Raw genomic sequence first — 19472 nt, forward strand, 5'->3', positions numbered from 1 at the left:
GGCTGGCCTTCAGGACCGAAATTTTAGGGTTGAATCGGCCCTCAAGGCCAAAATTTTAGGGTCGATACTTGTTCGGGCGTCAGGGCCAAACTTGCACCCCTAATTGTAAAGGTCCAATGCCCTTGCCACGTAGGCGGTCCACGCACGCCACTCTCTAGTATTAAAAGGGATGGATGTCTTCTTTTTTTTTGGTATAATGGATGCCACGTCATTATGCTTAATGAAATGTAATGTTTTATTATTTTCCACTTGGCAATACATGGTTATTTTTGTGATAGAAGACCCCATATACCTCTCAATGGAAACTGCCCAGGGAAAGCAAACTCCCAAGAACCTTGTCTATGGAAAGAGGTGATCCATTTAGAAATAGCACGAGGCAATCACATTAGCATACTCAATGATAGGTACCAAGAAGAACTCATTTCCATCCATCTACGTTCAAGGTGAGGAAACCTAAGATCATATAAACCTACATCAATTTATTTGTAAAACCAATGTAGGATCAACCCTTATATGATTGATATGGAACCGTAACAACTTAAGTGATTGAAGCAACAAAATGAAAAATCATCCTCAACCTAATGATGTCATTTACAAGTGACAATCTCCAGAGGTGGCCGGAAAGGGGGGAGAAGAGAGGCATTTGATAAGAATCTGACAATCTAGGAACACAGTCACCTAAGTCAGTCCAGCTAATGGTCGTGTCTGAGGGCTTTAAACTATAGTGGTGAGGTTGCCTTATATCTAGCTAGTTGATCTCCTCATGGCACTCACTGTTTCATCAGCTCTATAGTTTGTGTAAATTTTCTATTTTTAATTTTCGTATATGGCTAAATATTCCTACACGGGCGGTAGAAAGATGTTTTTCTATGCAGTCCAGCTTTCTCGAGCCATATAAAAGGCCCCTTTAGTCAAACTGATAGTTGGATGGGAAGATTACCTTTGGATTAACAAGGTCCCATCAATGACATTCAAAATCTTATACCAACTTAATGGGGTTGGTCACATGGAGATTTCAAGCAAGGATAAGAGCGATGATCCATACAAAAAGACTGACGAGTTATAACTAATAGTAAAAGTGCCAACTTCAAACTGACACAAATTAGGAAGTCCCAAAATTCCCTAAAAGCAGCCAAAGATGAATTGGGTAACCAACACATAATATGTCAACTAGCCCATTTCTTCCACCAAGGAAAACAATGCCTATACAACTCACGAGGGGTAACAGGTGCCATAAACCCAGTTCATGTCCCTTTTTCACAGGTAAGGGGTGGACTAGAGTTGATCCTAACCTTCAGCATTTTCTGCAGAAAGTGGCGGCCTTCAAAACTTTAACCAGCATATTTGATACTAGCAGCTTGAGATTTTTAAGTGTCACACCAAGACACGACCCTATAAAACTCAAAGAGGGATCAATTAATCATTGAGTTTCTACTGGAAATATCCCAGAATTTTCAGCAGAGAACATATTATTTCAGAGCACACTGAAGAATATGATTCATCCAAGCGTTTATAATATCAAACTTTGTGAAATACAAGTGACTCTGCTCACACTCCCATAGATATGAGCTAGATTCTTCAAACTTAAGAATGATTCAGTCAGACAACCTTCCTGAGAGGAAATTGGCACAGTGCAGAAATGTTCCACATCGCTCTAATTCCCCTTCAGAATATCATAGAAGGTAGAAGGCCGCTTCCTAGAATCTGTAGATAGTTCCTGAAAATGGAAGGACATTCTGTATATTAACTGTATGCTCTTCAATTGCAACAAATAAATGATGGAACATAAAGTCACAAAAAGTTCCACAAACACAACAACAACAACAACTCTGATGCCTTTTCCCAACTGAATGGGGTTGGCTAAAAAGTTCCACAAACAGGTGTAAATCATCAGAGTCAAATAAGATGTGGTACCTCCACTGCAGAAGCCAAACGCAAGATTGAAGCTTCAGCCCATGGACGGCCTATCAGTTGCAAGCCAATTGGAAGACCTTGTTTGTCATGACCAATCTGAACATGCAATATGTTAGAAAAAAGATTATCAACAGACAAAATTACAAGTTCAGCTTGAAAATTAGTCTAAGCAGAATTGGTTGAACTTGAGATGGAAAGAGGGTCTTAAAGTAGTGCGGACCCTTTCTGAGGCATGGATTACTTGTAACAGAAGTTAATCCAAGATTATAATCTAAGAGAAAGGAAAACCCCTTAAGCGCAAAACATTTTTCTTAAGAGAATTTTCAACCAAGGGGGAAAAAAAGTAGACGAGTTAATTAAAATGAAGAATAAGCAGGATATTTTCCCAATGGAAGCAACAAAAGTACATAGAACCAAACAAACCAAAAAAAATAAAAATAAAAATTTGAAAACTGCATCATTCTTTATCTTTGCTGAGGCTTTTGAATGAATCTTTAGTGCCCAGTTTTTCACAAGTGTTACATACAAGAATCCATCCTTTTTTACTTGTAGTTTAACTATCTTTAGCTTGCAAGAGGGCTATTGTTACATTAAAGTCAATGAAAAGGATTCAGAAGCTGATCTTCAGTCTATTTCTCTACACTTCTGAATGAAACTGAATTTATCTCAGTTACAATTGTAATAATAAGAATAGGGACAATTGTAATAATAAGAATAGGGACAAATAGTTGCAACCATTGACTAAATTATTCTTTACTAAACTGTAGATAATGTCGTTCAATACATATGCCTTGAGGATAAATCATGGCCTTTATACACACAACCCATCACCGAAACTGTTTGGCAAAAGGGGGACGGTCTTCCAGTAAACTTGAAGAGGGACATCATAGACTAAGCGTCTTTGTCCACATTGATAGTTGAAATCACTATGGACATTCAAAAGACATGATCCTCTGGTGAGGCTTCCCAGAGGATCCTGACAACGACAGTACCAAATAACTGTGGCTCTATCACCTAAAATTGTGAATGCTTGTTACATGTTGGTCAGCTGGCAGTCAGGACGAAGTATCAAATCTTGCTTGCACTACTAGAGGTATTTTGGAGAAGTCCAACTAGAATCATGGGGGGAAAAGGGGATGGGAAGAAAATAAATGAGAAACTAGGGTACATCATTATTTGCTGTAGTTTTTTTCTCTTCTTTTTTGGTGGATAACAGCCAGGAGGCTTGAACTCGAGACCTCCCAATGATCATGGGCTTTTTTGCACACCACAGCTCAACAACTCACCAACTGAGCTAGGTAGTAGTTGTAATTCGCTATAGTTGTTTAATGCAGTTAAATATGAATATATGATTGAGTGAATATTTTCACTCAGATTTCAGAAGCTATTTGGTAAGATGTATGGATCATCCAGCCATGTACCCAAAGAAACATCAAAAGTTCTATTTGAGGGCAAGCAGATCCAATTTCCCATTTCTATGAGCTCATAAAATTGGATTGGCTTTTATAAATTTTAAGGGCCAAGTTTACTAAGACGACCAGAATCAATAACATGGTATGGAGGGACTGAGGAGTTCCTATATTCTGCATTCTGTATTACAGACTGATGGCATTAGAATCCAGATTTTGAGGAGCGCGTTCATTTTTTTCTGTTGCATTCTGACATATGTAATGCATGATCTGCCAAAGGATTAAGAAGTTAAGAAGTTTTTGATAGCAGACATGTGGAAAGAGGTACATAATTCTACTGAATGAGGAACCTGGATGGAAAGCTACCTGATTTGAAGAAATTCAATTAAAAGATAAGCACGTTTTGTCATCTTGTAACAATACCAGCAGGTTACAAGAAATCTTATATTCTTTCTAATACTTCCTTGTCTCAAATGGTAAAGCCCATGTAGATCTATTCAACTTGAGTTTAGGGTGGTCCCTCCCCAATCAACTACCCATGGAGCAACATATCAGCTAATCAGACAGTAACTACATAGTACATTTAGAGAACATAAAGTGAGACATAGGTTAGTTTTACCCACAGGGATAGATATTGCAGGGAGTCCAAGAAGATTAGCTGCTAATATGAACCGCATGAGATATCCTGAAATCGACAAGCATAAAATATAACATAAGATGAACAAGAAAATAATGAATGTCACAAATGAAAACTAAAGTCATCAAATATCACTCTGTAACTAGTATATATTTTTCTTGATTAACTATAACAAAAAATAACTCCACAATAACCAATGAGAGGTTACATCTTCGCTCCTTCTGGTTGGATGTGAATTATTGTTATGTTAAAGTTAAAACAAAAGAAAAATGCAAAATTATCCAATCAATACCAACAATAATTGTACAATTAACAATGTACTGGATATAGTAACTGATTTTTTCTATACCTCTTAACTAAATTTGTCGGACTTTAATAGAAAAGTATGAAATTGCAGAAATTAAACTTCAGTCCTGAACCACTCTAAAATGTTGATATTTTCTGTTTTGATATTAGTGTTTTCTTTTATTTTTCATGACTTTACATTCGACCAGAAGGAGCCCTTCGTCTTTTGAAAACATGCAATTTCAAGAATTCATGTAGGAAATTTCAGAATAAAAATCTTTCCAAAAGGCATGAACCAAATAGTAAAGTTTTGAATAATCAAGATGCATTATCTAGAGATTGCTTCAGAGCTAGAGGACCGAGCAGCAAAAATCAATGACTTTAGAAAATTATTTCTTAAAAACATAGAATATTGTTGTGTGTAATTGACAGACATGAGAATAATGTATTTCATGTTGGAACCCAATCCTATTTATGAACACTCAGCTGATCGTCAAAAGAATACATACGTCTCTATTAAAAATATTTCTTTCCTCACGTCACCAATACAAAAAGTGTAATATGCACAGGGTGGACATAATATGCTAATGTACATCCATGTCATGTTCACCCCCCAATTTTGAATGAACAATCTTGCATATGCATACAAATGTCAAGCTAAAGTTAAATTGGACGGAAAATAACCTAAGAAGGCAATGGTAGTGGACTCTCAAAGAATCTCCATGACAAAGATAGTTTGATTAAGATCCCGATTTGTGTAGGCTATGTTTGATTGTAAGGGAAATTAAAGGGAAGGGAAGTGAAATTTTCATCCTTAAAAAAGAAATATATGTAATCAATTTCCATGTGACTTTAACATTAACTTCAAATCATTACATATTTGGTTATAAAATTTCACTTTACTTTGCATCTAAAACCCTTTGCTATAATATATAAAATAAAAATTACATGTAAAATATATCATTACTAAATATGGTTAAAAAAATTAAGTAGTTATACCATCACATGGGGTAATGATTTTAAACATTTCTTTTTAAAGTATGAAAATTTCCCTTCCCTTCCCTTCCCTTCCCTTCCCTTTCCTTTAAATTCCCATTGCAACCAAACGGAGCCGTAAGATTTTTCATATCAGAAGGAAACAGATAAAGAAGTGTGTATGGAATGAACAGTATACAAATTTCATTTTGTGTATAGACGTGTACTATTTTTCTTCCTTTATAATTGAAAAATGAAAGTAGAGATATATTAAGATAGAGAAATGTGGCTGCCAAAGAAGGCTATAAAAGAATGGGACTTGCAGATATTAAGAGATTATTCAGTACGTCTGGTTCAGATTAATTCAGCACCAAAAGCCATTGGTGATTTACATCTAGCTAAGTTTTTGGCTGTCTGAAACCATCTTGACCTGAATCTACTCTGAAGTGAGTTTTCTGGAAGCAGGTGATTCATCAGTTTTTATAGGATGGCATTATTGTGACTAGCGAGGGCTAGAGATCCTTAGAGGTTCTCTCCCCAAAATAGGAAATGCTATTCAATAGCATCTCCAATGAACACTGCACTGGATAAAAAGGACTACAACTCTCCTACTGGATGGATCAGCCAAGACAGGAATGTCTGCACCTAATCTCGATATTGGAGCAATCACGAAGGACTACAATCCTCACTGACTTCATTTAAATTGGATTGTCAATTGTACATGTACCCTACAATTTAGATTTATTCCTCTCATTAATAAATTCTGCTTATTATCTAAAAAAATAAAAAGCATAAAACAGAAAAACCACATGCAATACTTGCCACTCCATTTTCCAATTTGAAATGGAATTCTTCTTACAATTCGTCCAAAACAGTCGGTCAACATAGGGGTTGCAGAACAGATAAAATTGCATATCAGTTTGGTCACACAGGCTATTTGATATCTCATTAATGTGCTCCAATTTCTGTAGCATTCCTTCTTCAAATTTAAATACCATCATAATTGAAGTTGTTTTCATATTAAATTAAATTAAAAAAAAAAAAAAAAACACTTAGCTTGAGTTTCTCAATTGTTTGCAGAAATATATTTTTTAATATCCGGAGGTTATTCAACATTTTTCTTGGGCCTAATACCTAGCATGATTTGACTTTATCCTGCATCAAGAAGTAAATGCATCCTACTGAGAATAGATTCAGAACAAACGAGGATAGTTGTGAAAAGTCATGGTTGAGTTTGAGTCTGGAGTAATCAGAATAAATGAGAAGAAATCACTATCAAAATGTAGGCATACTGGCTGACCTGAAACCTGTAAATTTGTCTCCCCTTGATCAAGTGAGCTTGGAGGTATTTCAGGTGCTGTGATACTATAATGCAAAAGGAAAGTAAGTTATCTTGCATCCATTGTCAGTCACAAGAAAATATATCTTTATGCAAATTATACGTGACCACACTCAATATGTGAAAAGCACCTGCAAGTTTACTCTATTATGCGAGTTTATCCTACCTATTACAAGCAAAGTCTAAGAAATAGCAGGAAACGACTGCAATATATAAGAACTCAATCTAAAAAGCAGCCAAAAGAAAATAATTCTATTATAAGAAGTTATGCCCATGATAATACACTAAAAGTTAGCCCATCATACCCAGTTGTTGGGGTTACTATGATATCAACCTTCTTGAAAATTTCCATATGATAGTGCATGATCCTTCTCCTGCATCAAATCCAATAAATTTGAGGGAATGCAGAGATAAACTAAACATCTGTCATTATACTCAAACCATTAATTTGGAAACAATCTAATAGAGAATTTTTCCATTGGCTTTCCAAAAGGAGAGAGGATATCAAAATGATGAACAAAGAAATGCATATATGGATACGAAAAAAAAAAAAATACAAGAAAAACAGATAATAATGTAACACACAACAAATTTCTTTTTTATGGAACATCACATCCATATGGAATATATGGATGGCCATGCCTAGTTGTGCCACTCGGAAGCCTGATGTGGCAATATCTAGGGAAAGGAATAAATTAGCCATATGTCAAGTTTTAGACTCAAATTCAATTTTATACCATCCCATGTATTTCCATGCACCCTTTTGGGAGTCTTTGCACCCTCTCTGTAGGTCCTGGATTTTTCAAATGCATTGTCTGCCACATGGCCAACTCTGTTTGGGCTGAAACTTGAAATGTGAGCAGGGGACCTTGGGCTCTACCTATCTACACCATCTGACCTCTGCCACATGGCAGAATTAGGTGCCCCATCCACTTATCTTGTATGGACATGCCCATCCAGCAATCCCGCACCCTTTGTGTAATCAACACACTTAAAGTTCCCCAAACATACATAAAAAAATATTGGACTGTAAATTAATATACGGAAAGTCTTGAACTACTAAAATTACTCAAGATAGAGAAAATCAAGTAATAAATGTTCATAAATGGGCTTCAATTTCAGAAGATCCTAGCCAAACATTACAACATTTCCTTCACCAACATGCTCATAAGTGCCCCCAATTCTTACATCCGAACCACTCAGGCATAGATTAGTCGAAGGCAAATTGTGATTAACTAAAATTATGTATTGGGGGGGGGGGACAAGTAAAGAAATGATAATGTCTGAATTTCTACTTAAGAAGCTTCCACTAAAACACACTTTCCGAAGTCCATCTTTCGATTGAGAACCTTGAAATATCAAATAACTCAAACTACGACAGTAATGGCAACAAGAATATAATAATTCTTCAGCTCAACAAATACTATTTCCACACCTCAGACGCTGTGAAGCGACATAATCTGATGCAGAGAAGGACCGGAAAAGTGCCAAATTTGTGCGAGTATCTAGCGTCAATTGAGCATTTTTCCTTAAAGAGCAAAAGAAGAAGACCTTTCAATATAACTCTGGACTACGAAATAAGATTAACAAATCGTCATATGAAAGCTATCACTAATTAGATGAATCATACAAAACCATTGGAGTTGGAGACTAATATAAGTAAGAAAATGTACCCATCCTCACAGTCGGGATTTAATCCACAAAGTGATTCAGAACCAATTGAAACAACATGGGCAGTTCGCATCTCACGCAGCTCCGGTATTGTAATTTTTATAATCTTGAACAAAAAATAAGTAAATATTGCATATGTCAATCCTGAAGCAGAATTTTTTTTTTTAAACAGAGAAAAAGAAGTTGAAAGTAGCACATGTAGCAGACTTACTTCACATCCATGATTTCGTAAAAGCATATTAAGAACATCCTCACACTTGTCAGAAATATCGGTTGAGTACACATCATTAAACCACTGCAGAGAAACAATAAAACTATATAGTTATATTTGGTATTTATGAAAGTAGAAGCTTCAGTCTATCTCAACATAGGACTTTATAAAGTTATACTTTATATCTATGAAAGTAGAAACTTCAGTCTATCTCAACATAGGATTATCTTTGATCCATACCTCTGTATACTTTCCCAGTCGTAGTGATCTTAAAGCATTTGAACTTTCATGTGATGTCAAATTTGGCAAACAAGGGGGGGACTACAAAAAAGAGTTGACAATTGTTTTAATGGATAGTTTTTGAGATACTTACCAAATTTAAAAAAAAGATCTTAAGCATTTACAAATGTCATGTTTGAGGGAAAAAGAATTGGAACACATGACAAGGACAACAAGAAATTGTCAAAATGTGTGAGTACAATCTCAATAAAGGAAACAAAAGAGGTCCACCAAAAGCATAAGCAGTGCTTGCATGATCCATATAACGTGGTTAAACATTATTATGCCAAAAAAAAAAAAAAGAATGAGCATAAATTGCAGTTAACTCGTATTGGAGATTAATGTGAAACCACATTTTCTTTTTTCCTTTGATAAATAACCATGTGAAACCTCATCATGGCAAGAAAGACATAAATTAGCATTAAAAGCAACAAGAAGTTAGGTTGAAGATATGGATTATCATGCCAACTGCCAAAATGGTGGCTATCCTTGATAGTTTCATTCGAATGGTTATAGAAATCATGGTGGCCATTTTTCCAAACTTTTTGCAATATTTTATTATTCTTATGAATGTGACCTTTAACCAGTAAAGTATAATATCTTTGTATTTGAGAGAACAAAGAATAGTTAACATTTATGTAATATTAAAGCAATCATAGATTCATAGATGAAAATATTGTGATAATAGCCCCATTATATAGGCAAGAATAGTAAACAACAGTTTGTAACTTTTTCCAATGTATGCAACATCTTTGTGAAAACCATAAAAAGCGTTCCATTATTTGAAAAGGTTTAAACAGATAAATTTACTCAGATTAAAACTTAATAAGGACATGATACAAAACTCCCATATAGGCTTCATAATAATTTCCCATAATATGGTAGTCGGTAAAAGAGATCAAGCTTCTGCTCTTGTAAGAAAATGAATATGAAAAGAATAAGAACCACACCCCCCCCCCCCCAAAAAAAAAAAAAGAATGGGAACTTGGTCGATCTCTTATATGACAAAGCATCCAAAGCATAACTGCCCAATCACACAAACAAGATCAATATCCACTAATCGTTGTTTCCAAATATGGTTTCCGGTTGACATCTCTTTGATTCGTCAATACGAGAAGCAAATTTGATGCAATTGCACGATGGACTTAGGAAAAAAAAATCTTTTGCTTTGATTCTCTTTGGATTTAGAAACAATTTCTTTTGTATTAGTTAATTTCTAATTTTAGATTAGTTTCCATTTTCAAGTAGTTTCCATTAATTATTTGATTTTTCCTTTATTATATTAGTCATGTAATAGAGAAGAACTCAGTTTTGAGATATCAAATTGTTAATGAATAGAGATTTTGGGTGAAACCATGGCTGCCGTGAGGCTTGCATATCTCTCCCTCCCTCGTTGATCTTCTTCTTCTTTCTTCTTCTTCTTCTTCTTCTTCTTCTTTCTTTCCCTCTTTATTTCTTCTTATTCTTCTTTCCTGGTTCTCTCCCTCTCTGTTCTGGACAGCAATCGCAGCTTCTCCTCTCTCCCTAATAATCTGTCATATTTGCTTTCCAAGGTTTCCCGTGGCTGTTCCTGACCAAAAGGCAACTGAAACCCAAGATCCTTTGGTCTTATTGAAAATATTACCACAGGAATCAAAGAATAAACCCCTGCTAGCTCTGCAACTACCGCTGGTTCATTACTAGAACCTTGTAACTCAACCTGTCTTTAACTCTGTTTCTGGGCGGCAGCTGCTGTCCTAATCAGGTGGGTCGATCTGCCTCTCCCTCGATCTGTTTGGGTTGGAATTATGAGCAAAGGAAGCCCTCTTCTAGGCGACCAAAACCCTAGAGTTTCAGTCCCAAATAAGATCCCAACCGTGAGAACCTTCACATGGAATAGGGTAACTCTCGCTGGTTTTAAGAATTTTCAAGGTTGAAGAAGACCCCTTCAATCGTGAGTGGTGTTCCCACTTTGTTTACTGTTTTTTTTTCCAACAATACCCTTGCCTTTCTCCCATATTCTCTTTTGTCCTTTATTTACTTTAAGTTCTAAGTTTGCCCCTTTATAATAAATCTTATTCTCCATTATATCCTTTTCCATTAAGTGACCTAATAGCACCTTTAAGAATTCAGGTTTATTACAAATTTGCCACTGGTTTGCTTAAATCTTTAAGAGGTCCCACACCCATCCTAGTTGGATCTCTTGGGTCTCACCACCACCCCCCCCATCAAAATTGTTATGTGGAGGAATCAATATCTCAACATGTAGATATAAGAAGCCTCAAAAAAGTGAAGGCCAAGCTGTAGGTCATGTGACCTGCACCAATAAGGTGGCTGACAGAGCTTTCGCATGATCAAAGCGGTGACAAGCAAGCTTGCCCCATTGGTCGGTCGAATAGGGAGGGCCCCTGTCCCATAACATCAAATGAAATAGGTGGCCAGTTCTCTTTCTAAAACCCTTTTACGGGCTCGTCTAGACCACTACAAATAGGATAATATCCCTGCGTCTAAAAAACACACCTGCATTGATCTTTTGAGAAGAATCCTAAATGTATTAAAAGAAAAAAATGATTTCAAAATTTTTTTATTTTTTTAGTTAGAAAAGCTTAAGTTTCTTGGTAAGTTAAAAGGAAGCACACTAAGCACCAATTCACAAAAATCCTGAGTCTCAAGAAAGCACAGAGCAGTTAAAAGTAACCATAAATCAACAAAGGAGTTTTAAATATTGTATGTTCACATAAACAAGCCTGGAGCTAATAATATAGTTCAGTTCAAGTGAACAGTAAAAAAGACGCTGTGCATATTTTTATTGAAGAATAGGTTCAAAAGGTTACTGGATGCAAACTGATTCTATCAGCAGTGGAGGAGCCCAATATTGCAGCATACCTGAATGATGCATCATTACCATCAGAACACCATCAAATGCGACAAAAAGTAGTCCAAAACAGTTCGTTACTTATCTTCTCAAATGACAAAAGTTGAAAGAATGTACATACAGGAATTCTTAACTGAAACTTCAAACAATACATGAACCAAGTAGCACTAGAGTTGATGGTATTTAGAAGTTCTCATAGGCATGGCATGTTTAGCTGAGCCTGGCAGTCTCTAACATAAGCATTTTGTGAGGAGGCTGGAGGCATCCACCAATGTAGAGAACAAAAAATTTTAACAAATCAGGAACCTAGCAAGGATCTGATTAGGAATAAACCATGGAAAACATTAGAACATCAGCTAGGTTTTCACTTATTGATGCAGTACCAACAAGGGTTTACACAAGGAGAACCAAGACCAAGGTCGACCCAAGTGGCTGACTGGGTCGACTCAGATCTGGTCCAAGTCAGCCCACGATTTGGGCTGCTGATGGGGTTACTAATTAGTTATTTAGTTTCTATTTTGAAGTCCTAGATTAGTTTCTAATTTCAAGTCATTGTTAGTTTCTAATTTCTGTCAAGACTAGTTTCTATTTTCATTAGATTCCAATTTTCAGTTTTTAGAAACTTCTTGTAATTAGTTTTTAGTAACTCAAATTTAGTAACTTTGAGTTACTATTATTTGTAAACCCTCCCCATCATTATAAATAAAAAAGAGGGCTCTTCTATAAGCCACGATTTGACAATTAAACAAAAGAATTTCATGTTGCTGCCGCTGGGTGATCTCCATGGCTGTTCCTTGTGTTTGATCGAGGAAGAAGGGTTGGGTGTCTGATCCAAATGACTCCTTGCGGCGTGAAGTCCAGGAGGGCTCTACAAGTATCACCATACTGCTCTTTAATTACTCTCAAGCATAGTTGTCAAGGCGTCGCCTAGGCGTCCAAGCGTTTTTTTAGGGGCTGGGCGAGGGACGCCATTGCTTAAGTATAAAAGGCGGTCGCCTTTTGTATCAAGGCGTCGCCTTTGGCGCCTTGGACGACTTGTTATGAAAGGCGACCGCCTTGTGTGTGTGTGTGTGTGTGTGTTTTTTTTTTTTTTTTTTACTTTCACTTAATTAGTTGTTTTTTATATTCTAATTCTAAACTTTTCATTTGATGAAGTACAGGTTTTTAAATGGTGTGAGATGCATGGAATCATTTTACTCCTCAAGTGAAAAAAAAAAAAGGTTTGGTGGTGGGGGGAAATATAACATGAAAGGTTTTTTTTAAAACCCTCCATGTTTCTCTCTACCGGCCGGTGAAGTCTCTCTGCGACTCTGCCATTACAAATTTAACAATCGTATCGTAGAACTCTACGATTCAACCGACCGATTGAACACAACCCTGCGACTCTCTCTTCAACTTCCTCTGCCATTACAAAGAAAAAGGTATGTTTGTAATTTTTTTTTCCCTCCCTACTTCGTCTTCGAGCTACGATTTTTTTTTTTCCTCTTCTTCCTCTGCTTCTTCTTCGCCTACGATTCTTTTTTTTTCTTTTTTCCCTCTTCTTCCTCTGCTTCTTTGTCTGCAGCTGAGTTTTTTTTTTCCTCTTCTTCCTTTGCTTCTTCTTCATCTACGGCTGGGTTTTTTTTATTTTTCCTCTCTTCTTCCTCTGCTTCTTCGTCTGCATTTGGTTTTTTTTTCCCCTCTGATATTCTCGAATGCTTCTTATGGAGGCTGCCGGTTCTTTCTATGCTTCTTCTTCTTCTTCTCTGCTACTCTGCTAGTGCTTCCTTTTTTTTTTCCCTGCAAGTATACATAGACTGTAATCTATAATTCTGTATTATGAATTTATGATTGCATGATTATTATTGTTGTGCATTAGTGTTGTGCATTAGTGCATTAGTTATTATTTTTTAGATTGTAAAGTGCATTGTAGAGTGCTATGCTTTTTCTTATTTTTTGTTACTTAGTTTCTCTTGTTGTTGTTTCTTATGTTTGTGTAGTGCTGTAGTTTATTCAAATAGATATGGCTACTAGTGGTAGTGGCGGGCCATCTGCTAGCACTGGCGCATCAACATATGATCCAAGCAAAGATCCAACTAGGAAGGCCAAATCAAAAGACCCCGGGTGGAAGTATGGATATTGGCCAGATCTTAATGAGAAGAACTTAGTGCGATGTACACTTTGTGGAAAAGATGCCAAAGGAGGAATCAAAAGGCTTAAGCAATATTTAATTGGTGGGTATGGAGATATATCAAAGTGCCCAAAGACAACTGCAGCAATCGCTAGAGAGATGCATGAAGCTATCATGCGAAATCAGAAGAGGAAGCCTGATGTATTTGATGAGGATTATTCTGTTGGTCATCAGGAGGGAGAGGATTTGCCTGAAGAGATAAAAAGTGGAGGGCAACTCCAGTCTGGTGTACCAAGGCCCCCAACTATAGACTCCTCAATAAAGAACCATGTACCAAGTTCTGGGACATCTTCCAAAAGGAATAAAGCTAATGTTATTACACAAGTGGCAGTAAAGGGTCCGATAGATTCTTATCTTAGACGGACTCCTGAAGAAATAGTTGGTGAGAGGAGGTCTAAAGGTTCTACCCAGAAAACAATACAAAGCAGCTTAAGATCAAATGCAGACAGAAAGAAAACTAATGCATATGTTGCAAAATGGTTTTATGAAGCTGGCATCCCATTCAATACTGTCAAGTTAAGGAGCTTTGAGGAGATGGTTGAAGCCATTGCACAGTTTGGGTCAGGATATAAGCCCCCTTCTTACCATGAGTTGAGAGTGCCCTTGCTACAGGATGAAAAAGCTCAGATTGACTGTATCAAGAAGAAATATGAAGATTATTGGAAAAGGCACGGGTGCACTCTTATGTCTGATGGGTGGACTGACAAGAGAGGTAGACACTTGATTAATTTCCTTGTCAATTGTCCATTAGGCTCTATAGATGTATCTAGTGAGTCTCAATATGCAAACATGTTATTTCAGCTGCTTGATAGTAAAATTGAAGAAATTGGGGAGGATAATGTGGTACAAGTAGTTACAGACAATGCAGCCAATTATGTTGCAGCTGGTAGAATGTTGATGGAAAAACGGAGTAAGATTTATTGGACTCCTTGTGCAGCTCATTGTTTGGACCTCATGTTAGAGGACATTGGCACGTTGAAAGCTTATAAAACAACAATAGAGAGGGCAAAAAAGTTTTATCTACAGACATTACAAACTTGTTGATGCTTTGAGGAAAAAGACAAATGGAATAGATCTAGTGAGGTCTGGAGTTACAAGATTTGCTACCTCATTCTTGACACTACAAAGTTTGTACAAGAACAAGGATGCCTTGAAGCAATTATTTGTATCTGATGATTGGAATAGTTCTAAGTTGTCCAAGACAGAGGCAGGTAAGAAAGTACTTGAGACAATACTTGCACAAACATTCTGGAACAGTGTACTAGATTGCTTAAGAACATCCCAGCCAATTTTAGTTGTCTTAAGGTTAGTAGATAGTGATGAGAGGCCTGCATTGCCTGAAGTTTATTTGGCAATGGAAATAGAAAAAAAAAAAGATAAAAGTAAATTTTGCCAACAAAGAACGGTCATGGAAGAAGGTGTTAGCAATTATTGATGATCGTTGGGAGATCCAAATGGATCGACCTTTATATGATGCTGGCTTTTACCTAAATGCTAGCAAATATTTTGACTACATCAATGATGAAAGACTCTCTTTTAAAGAATCATGTAAAATACAAGATGCATTCATGTCAGTTATTGAAAGAATGGTGCCCAACTTAACTGTGCAAGACAAGATCATACGTGAGTCTCAAATGTACAGAAAATGTGAAGGTAGCTTTTCAAGGAGTTTGGCTCTTAAACAACGGATAGCCGGTGAAGGAGCATTGGATCCTAGTAAGTACTAAGTATTTTTTTTATTATTTTAATAAGTATTTAACAATATGTGTATCTAATTTTTTCCTTATATATAGTCTCTTGGTGGCAAACACATGGATCTTCGGCCCCTACGCTTCAACAATATACAATACGCATATTAGGCCTTTGTTGCTCCGCTTCCATTTGTGAGCGCAATTGGAGCACATTTGATTTTGTACGTATGATCTTGTATATTAGTTTGTAATTATACTTTTTACATCTATTTCTTGACTTAAATAAAGAGTATTTATGGATTCAAATTCACACCAAGAAGAGGAATAGACTAGAACATCAGCGCTTGAATGATCTAGTCTATATCCAATATAATCGTCGGCTTCATTCAAGGTTCCAAGAAAGAAAGGGAAAAGGGCAGCAATTGTGATCCATTAATTCTTGATGAAATGAATTGGAGTAGTGAATGGATAACAGGGGATCAAGAAGATGGAGATTTAGTCTATCCTGGAGACGACCTCACATGGGGAGATGTTGATAGAGCAGTTGGTGCATCTACATCGGTGGGGGGTCGTAATTTACCTAGGAGGGCTCAAAGATCAACAAGTGCAGCCAATATTTGCTACACACGTCGTGGTAGGGGAAGGGCCACTATTGAGGAATCGTCAGATGATGAAGTTGAAGAAGAGGTCCACGATGTGGTGCGTGATGATGAAGATATTGAAGAAGACTTTGGTGATGGGCCAACTGATTCTATGAGTCAACAACAACAGGAGGGAGAAGAAGTAGATGTTGATTTGTTAGCTTGATTATGGTTAAACAAGAACAAAGTTTAGCTTGATGGTTTATTTTGTTGTTTTAAAATTTATACTTTAAAGCTTACTAAAGTTTAGCATTTTGGTTTATTTTTATGTTTCTCAATTTCCATTAGGTGTTTTTAATTCTCCCCAGGTAGGATTGGAACCCATAGCCTATCACCTATCATGAGTCATCACTCATATATTAAGGAACAAGGTTTCTCTTATTGCTTAGTGTTTTAGTATCACTAACTTATATGTATTGATTGACAGGGGGTTAAACATTAAAATATCATGGTTCATGGACTTATGGTCTATGATGGACTTTGTGGATCTCGTTTTGGGCATCATAGAGGTAAGTATATCTAACTACATACTTAAATAGTTAAATATTATATTATTTATAATATTTCATTAGGAATTATATGTTGTTATGCCTTTTGTTTTATTTATAGCTTTTTTTTTATGAATAATTTTTTTATTTTTTGTTGTGTTTTCTCATGTTAGAAAATATATCACTTTGCAATTTGCATTGATATGAATTTCATGTTGAATGTTGATTCTTGTCTCTTGATGTTGCTTAAAGTGTGTACTTTTTTCCCTTGATGTTGCTTAAAGTCATTCTTCTTGTATTTTGATATAACTTTAAGGCTTGATTTTTTACAAGCAATGTTATACTAGATATTATAGATATATTAAAAAAATAGTAACGTCTTTTTTGGCGCCGTATTCGCCTTAAGGCGGGCGCCTTCTCGCCTAAGCGCTTAGACAGCCCTCCAGCGCCTTGGTTCGCCTTGGCGCCGTGCCAACTATGCTCTCAAGTTTTGTTTTCATAGATCTGCTACTGCTCAGAACAGGTATGTTAATTTTTTCTGCCCAGAAATTCTGAAAAGTACCTCTCGGCCTCTTTTGCTGGAGCTAGTTCCAACCCTTGTTTAGGCCTCAAATTGAGGTCGATTGTTCCTCTGACCTTCCTTGTGGATCAACCCTAAGGAGGACTGGTTCTGAGTTGTCTTTTGGAAGATATTCAAAATCTCCGGATTTTTGTCCTGTTGTGCATCTGTCAGAAATTTTAACAGAATCGATATTCTGAACTGTTCATTCTGTTCTGCTGTTTTCTGCTATTGTTTTTGGACTGCTGCCTTTATTAGTACTCCTGGATATTAGTCCTTTGGATCTACTGAAATTTGGGTTAGATAGTGTTGAACACTGTGATCGATAGTTGCTGATATTCTTAAACCTGTGGTCTGATTTTGCATTGCTGGAATATAAATTTGCTGTGGATTATTGTGGATATTATTTGGTTGTTCTTTGGTTCAAAAGTTCCTGCAGATTGAGACTTGGTTAGACCCCTACCCTAGTCTACATTACTTATCATGCATGATTCTATGAGGAAACTTTTACTGGCTCCATTTGGTTGCAAGGGAAATTAAAAGGAAGGGAAGGGAAGTGAAAATTTTAAACCTATAAAATGGAAACTTTGGTAATCATTATCAAACATGGTTATATTACTAACTCCAAATTATTCTGTATTTGGTTATAAAAATTCACTTTACTTTGCATCTAAATCCCTTGGAATTAAAAAGTAAAATAACAACTACATCTAAAAAGCATCATTACTAAATATGGTAAGAAATATAAGTACTTTACACAATAATGTTGGATATGATTACCAAAGTTTCCATTTTAGGTTTAAAATTTTCACTTCCCTTCCCTTCCCTTTAATTTCCCTTGCCACCAAATGAAGCCAATAGTTATTGATTTATTATTCTCTAATTACCCTTATTGCTATTATCATTCTCATCATCTTAAACTGTTGAAACAATTGGTCCAATAATCTCCACAGTAAAAAAAAAAAAGACCGTCACAGTGCACAAGGCTCCCACTACTGCAGGATCTGGGAGCGTCCTAGTGCACAGTCCAACAACAACAATAATAATCCCATTAAATTGGCCATATAGAGTTGTGAGTCTGATAATGAACACGAATATGAGTTACAGGCAAGAGAAGTGTTTGCTAATACTATGCAATAGAAATGACTTGCAAAAAATATCATATTTGGTTGTAGCCAAAAAAAAAAAATGTATAATTATATATTTGTAGGAAATGCATGTAGCGTCTGCTTAGGAATTGTTTCATTGCATATGATCCTCAACTTCAGGTGGCAATAAAGTTGGATGATCCCAGCTAGAATGGGGGAGTTTAAAATGTAGGCAATACTGGATCAACAATCAGGAAAAAGTAAATGAAAAAAGATAAAAACAACAGCTACAGCAACAGATTCAAGAAAAGGAAACAGACAAGAGAGAAAGCACTGGCAGAAGAGTCGGTCAATAAAAAATGACACATCTGTAAAGACAGCACAGGCAATCCGATTCATGATTCATTAAGGATCCAAAGATGAAAGCTCACACTAGCATGGCATCCTCAACTGTTGATGCAATTGGTCCAATAATTTCCACAGTCCCACAATCACAGAGTGCTCTGAAAAATGAAACTCAGAAGAGTTAAACTTGAATTGCTGATGCCAGATGAAGCCCAAAATGATTCTGAACTTATCAGTTAGATACAAATTGAAATAAAGCTAAACAGAGCAGTATATTATCATGCCTTGAAAAGTGGAAACAAAAAATCATCGCTGATAAGGAGAATTCATGTCATTATCCTCAGACGATAAATAAAACCATTCAAACTTCTTCGGTATCACAGGAAAGATAAGAGAAAATTTGGTCCAACTACGGGACAAGAAGCTTAGCAATATATCTAAACCAGTGATAGCCCATTTATTCCCCATTACTATGATTAAATACTTTCATTTCTTCCTTGAACATGTATCATATATTTTTCTTTTCAAGTCAAATAATCAGCAAGGTTTCAACTGGTTCAGCCAGAAAAGTCTGTGCCATGTTGTCACTAAGACCTGGGATCGAGTCCGGCTTTCACCTTACTACCTGTCCCCCTAGCTTTCCACTAAAGTGTGTACATGTAGCTAGGCATCATGAACCATTGGGTCTAAATGTTTCAACCTAGCTTTCGGATATAATCTAAATTGTGTTCAATTCATACAAATCTGGATCTGCAAATGGATCAGAATATCCTATCCCAACCTTAAAAGACTTTAAGGGATTCAGCAAGCCAGGAGGTTGGTTCTGGAATTCCCAACTGTATCCCTCTTCTAATTTCTAGATAGTTCATAATATTACACTACAAAGAGAATCTCAACTACGGAACCAGAAGATTTT

At 36.3% G+C, this 19472-nt stretch overlaps 1 protein-coding gene across 1 annotated transcript in view; it reads right to left on the reverse strand.

The window, feature by feature from the left end:
• Window positions 1–1395: 1395 nt before the first annotated feature.
• Window positions 1396–19472, reverse strand: part of LOC122073111 (fatty acid amide hydrolase-like) — a 21970-nt gene continuing 3893 nt past the window's right edge. Inside the window, exons 11-21 of the mRNA XM_042637637.1 lie at window positions 18643–18714; window positions 11534–11585; window positions 8682–8762; window positions 8442–8525; window positions 8233–8336; window positions 7995–8087; window positions 6865–6933; window positions 6521–6585; window positions 3947–4008; window positions 1915–2010; window positions 1396–1717 (exon numbers count right to left, since the gene is read on the reverse strand). Of these exons, the coding sequence (XP_042493571.1) occupies window positions 1655–1717; window positions 1915–2010; window positions 3947–4008; window positions 6521–6585; window positions 6865–6933; window positions 7995–8087; window positions 8233–8336; window positions 8442–8525; window positions 8682–8762; window positions 11534–11585; window positions 18643–18714 (841 nt within the window). The 3' untranslated portion in view covers window positions 1396–1654. The remainder of the gene's footprint in view (window positions 1718–1914; window positions 2011–3946; window positions 4009–6520; window positions 6586–6864; window positions 6934–7994; window positions 8088–8232; window positions 8337–8441; window positions 8526–8681; window positions 8763–11533; window positions 11586–18642; window positions 18715–19472) is intronic.

Source organism: Macadamia integrifolia, chromosome 3, assembly GCF_013358625.1.
Source record: "Macadamia integrifolia cultivar HAES 741 chromosome 3, SCU_Mint_v3, whole genome shotgun sequence".
NCBI classification, from domain to species: Eukaryota; Viridiplantae; Streptophyta; class Magnoliopsida; order Proteales; family Proteaceae; genus Macadamia; species Macadamia integrifolia.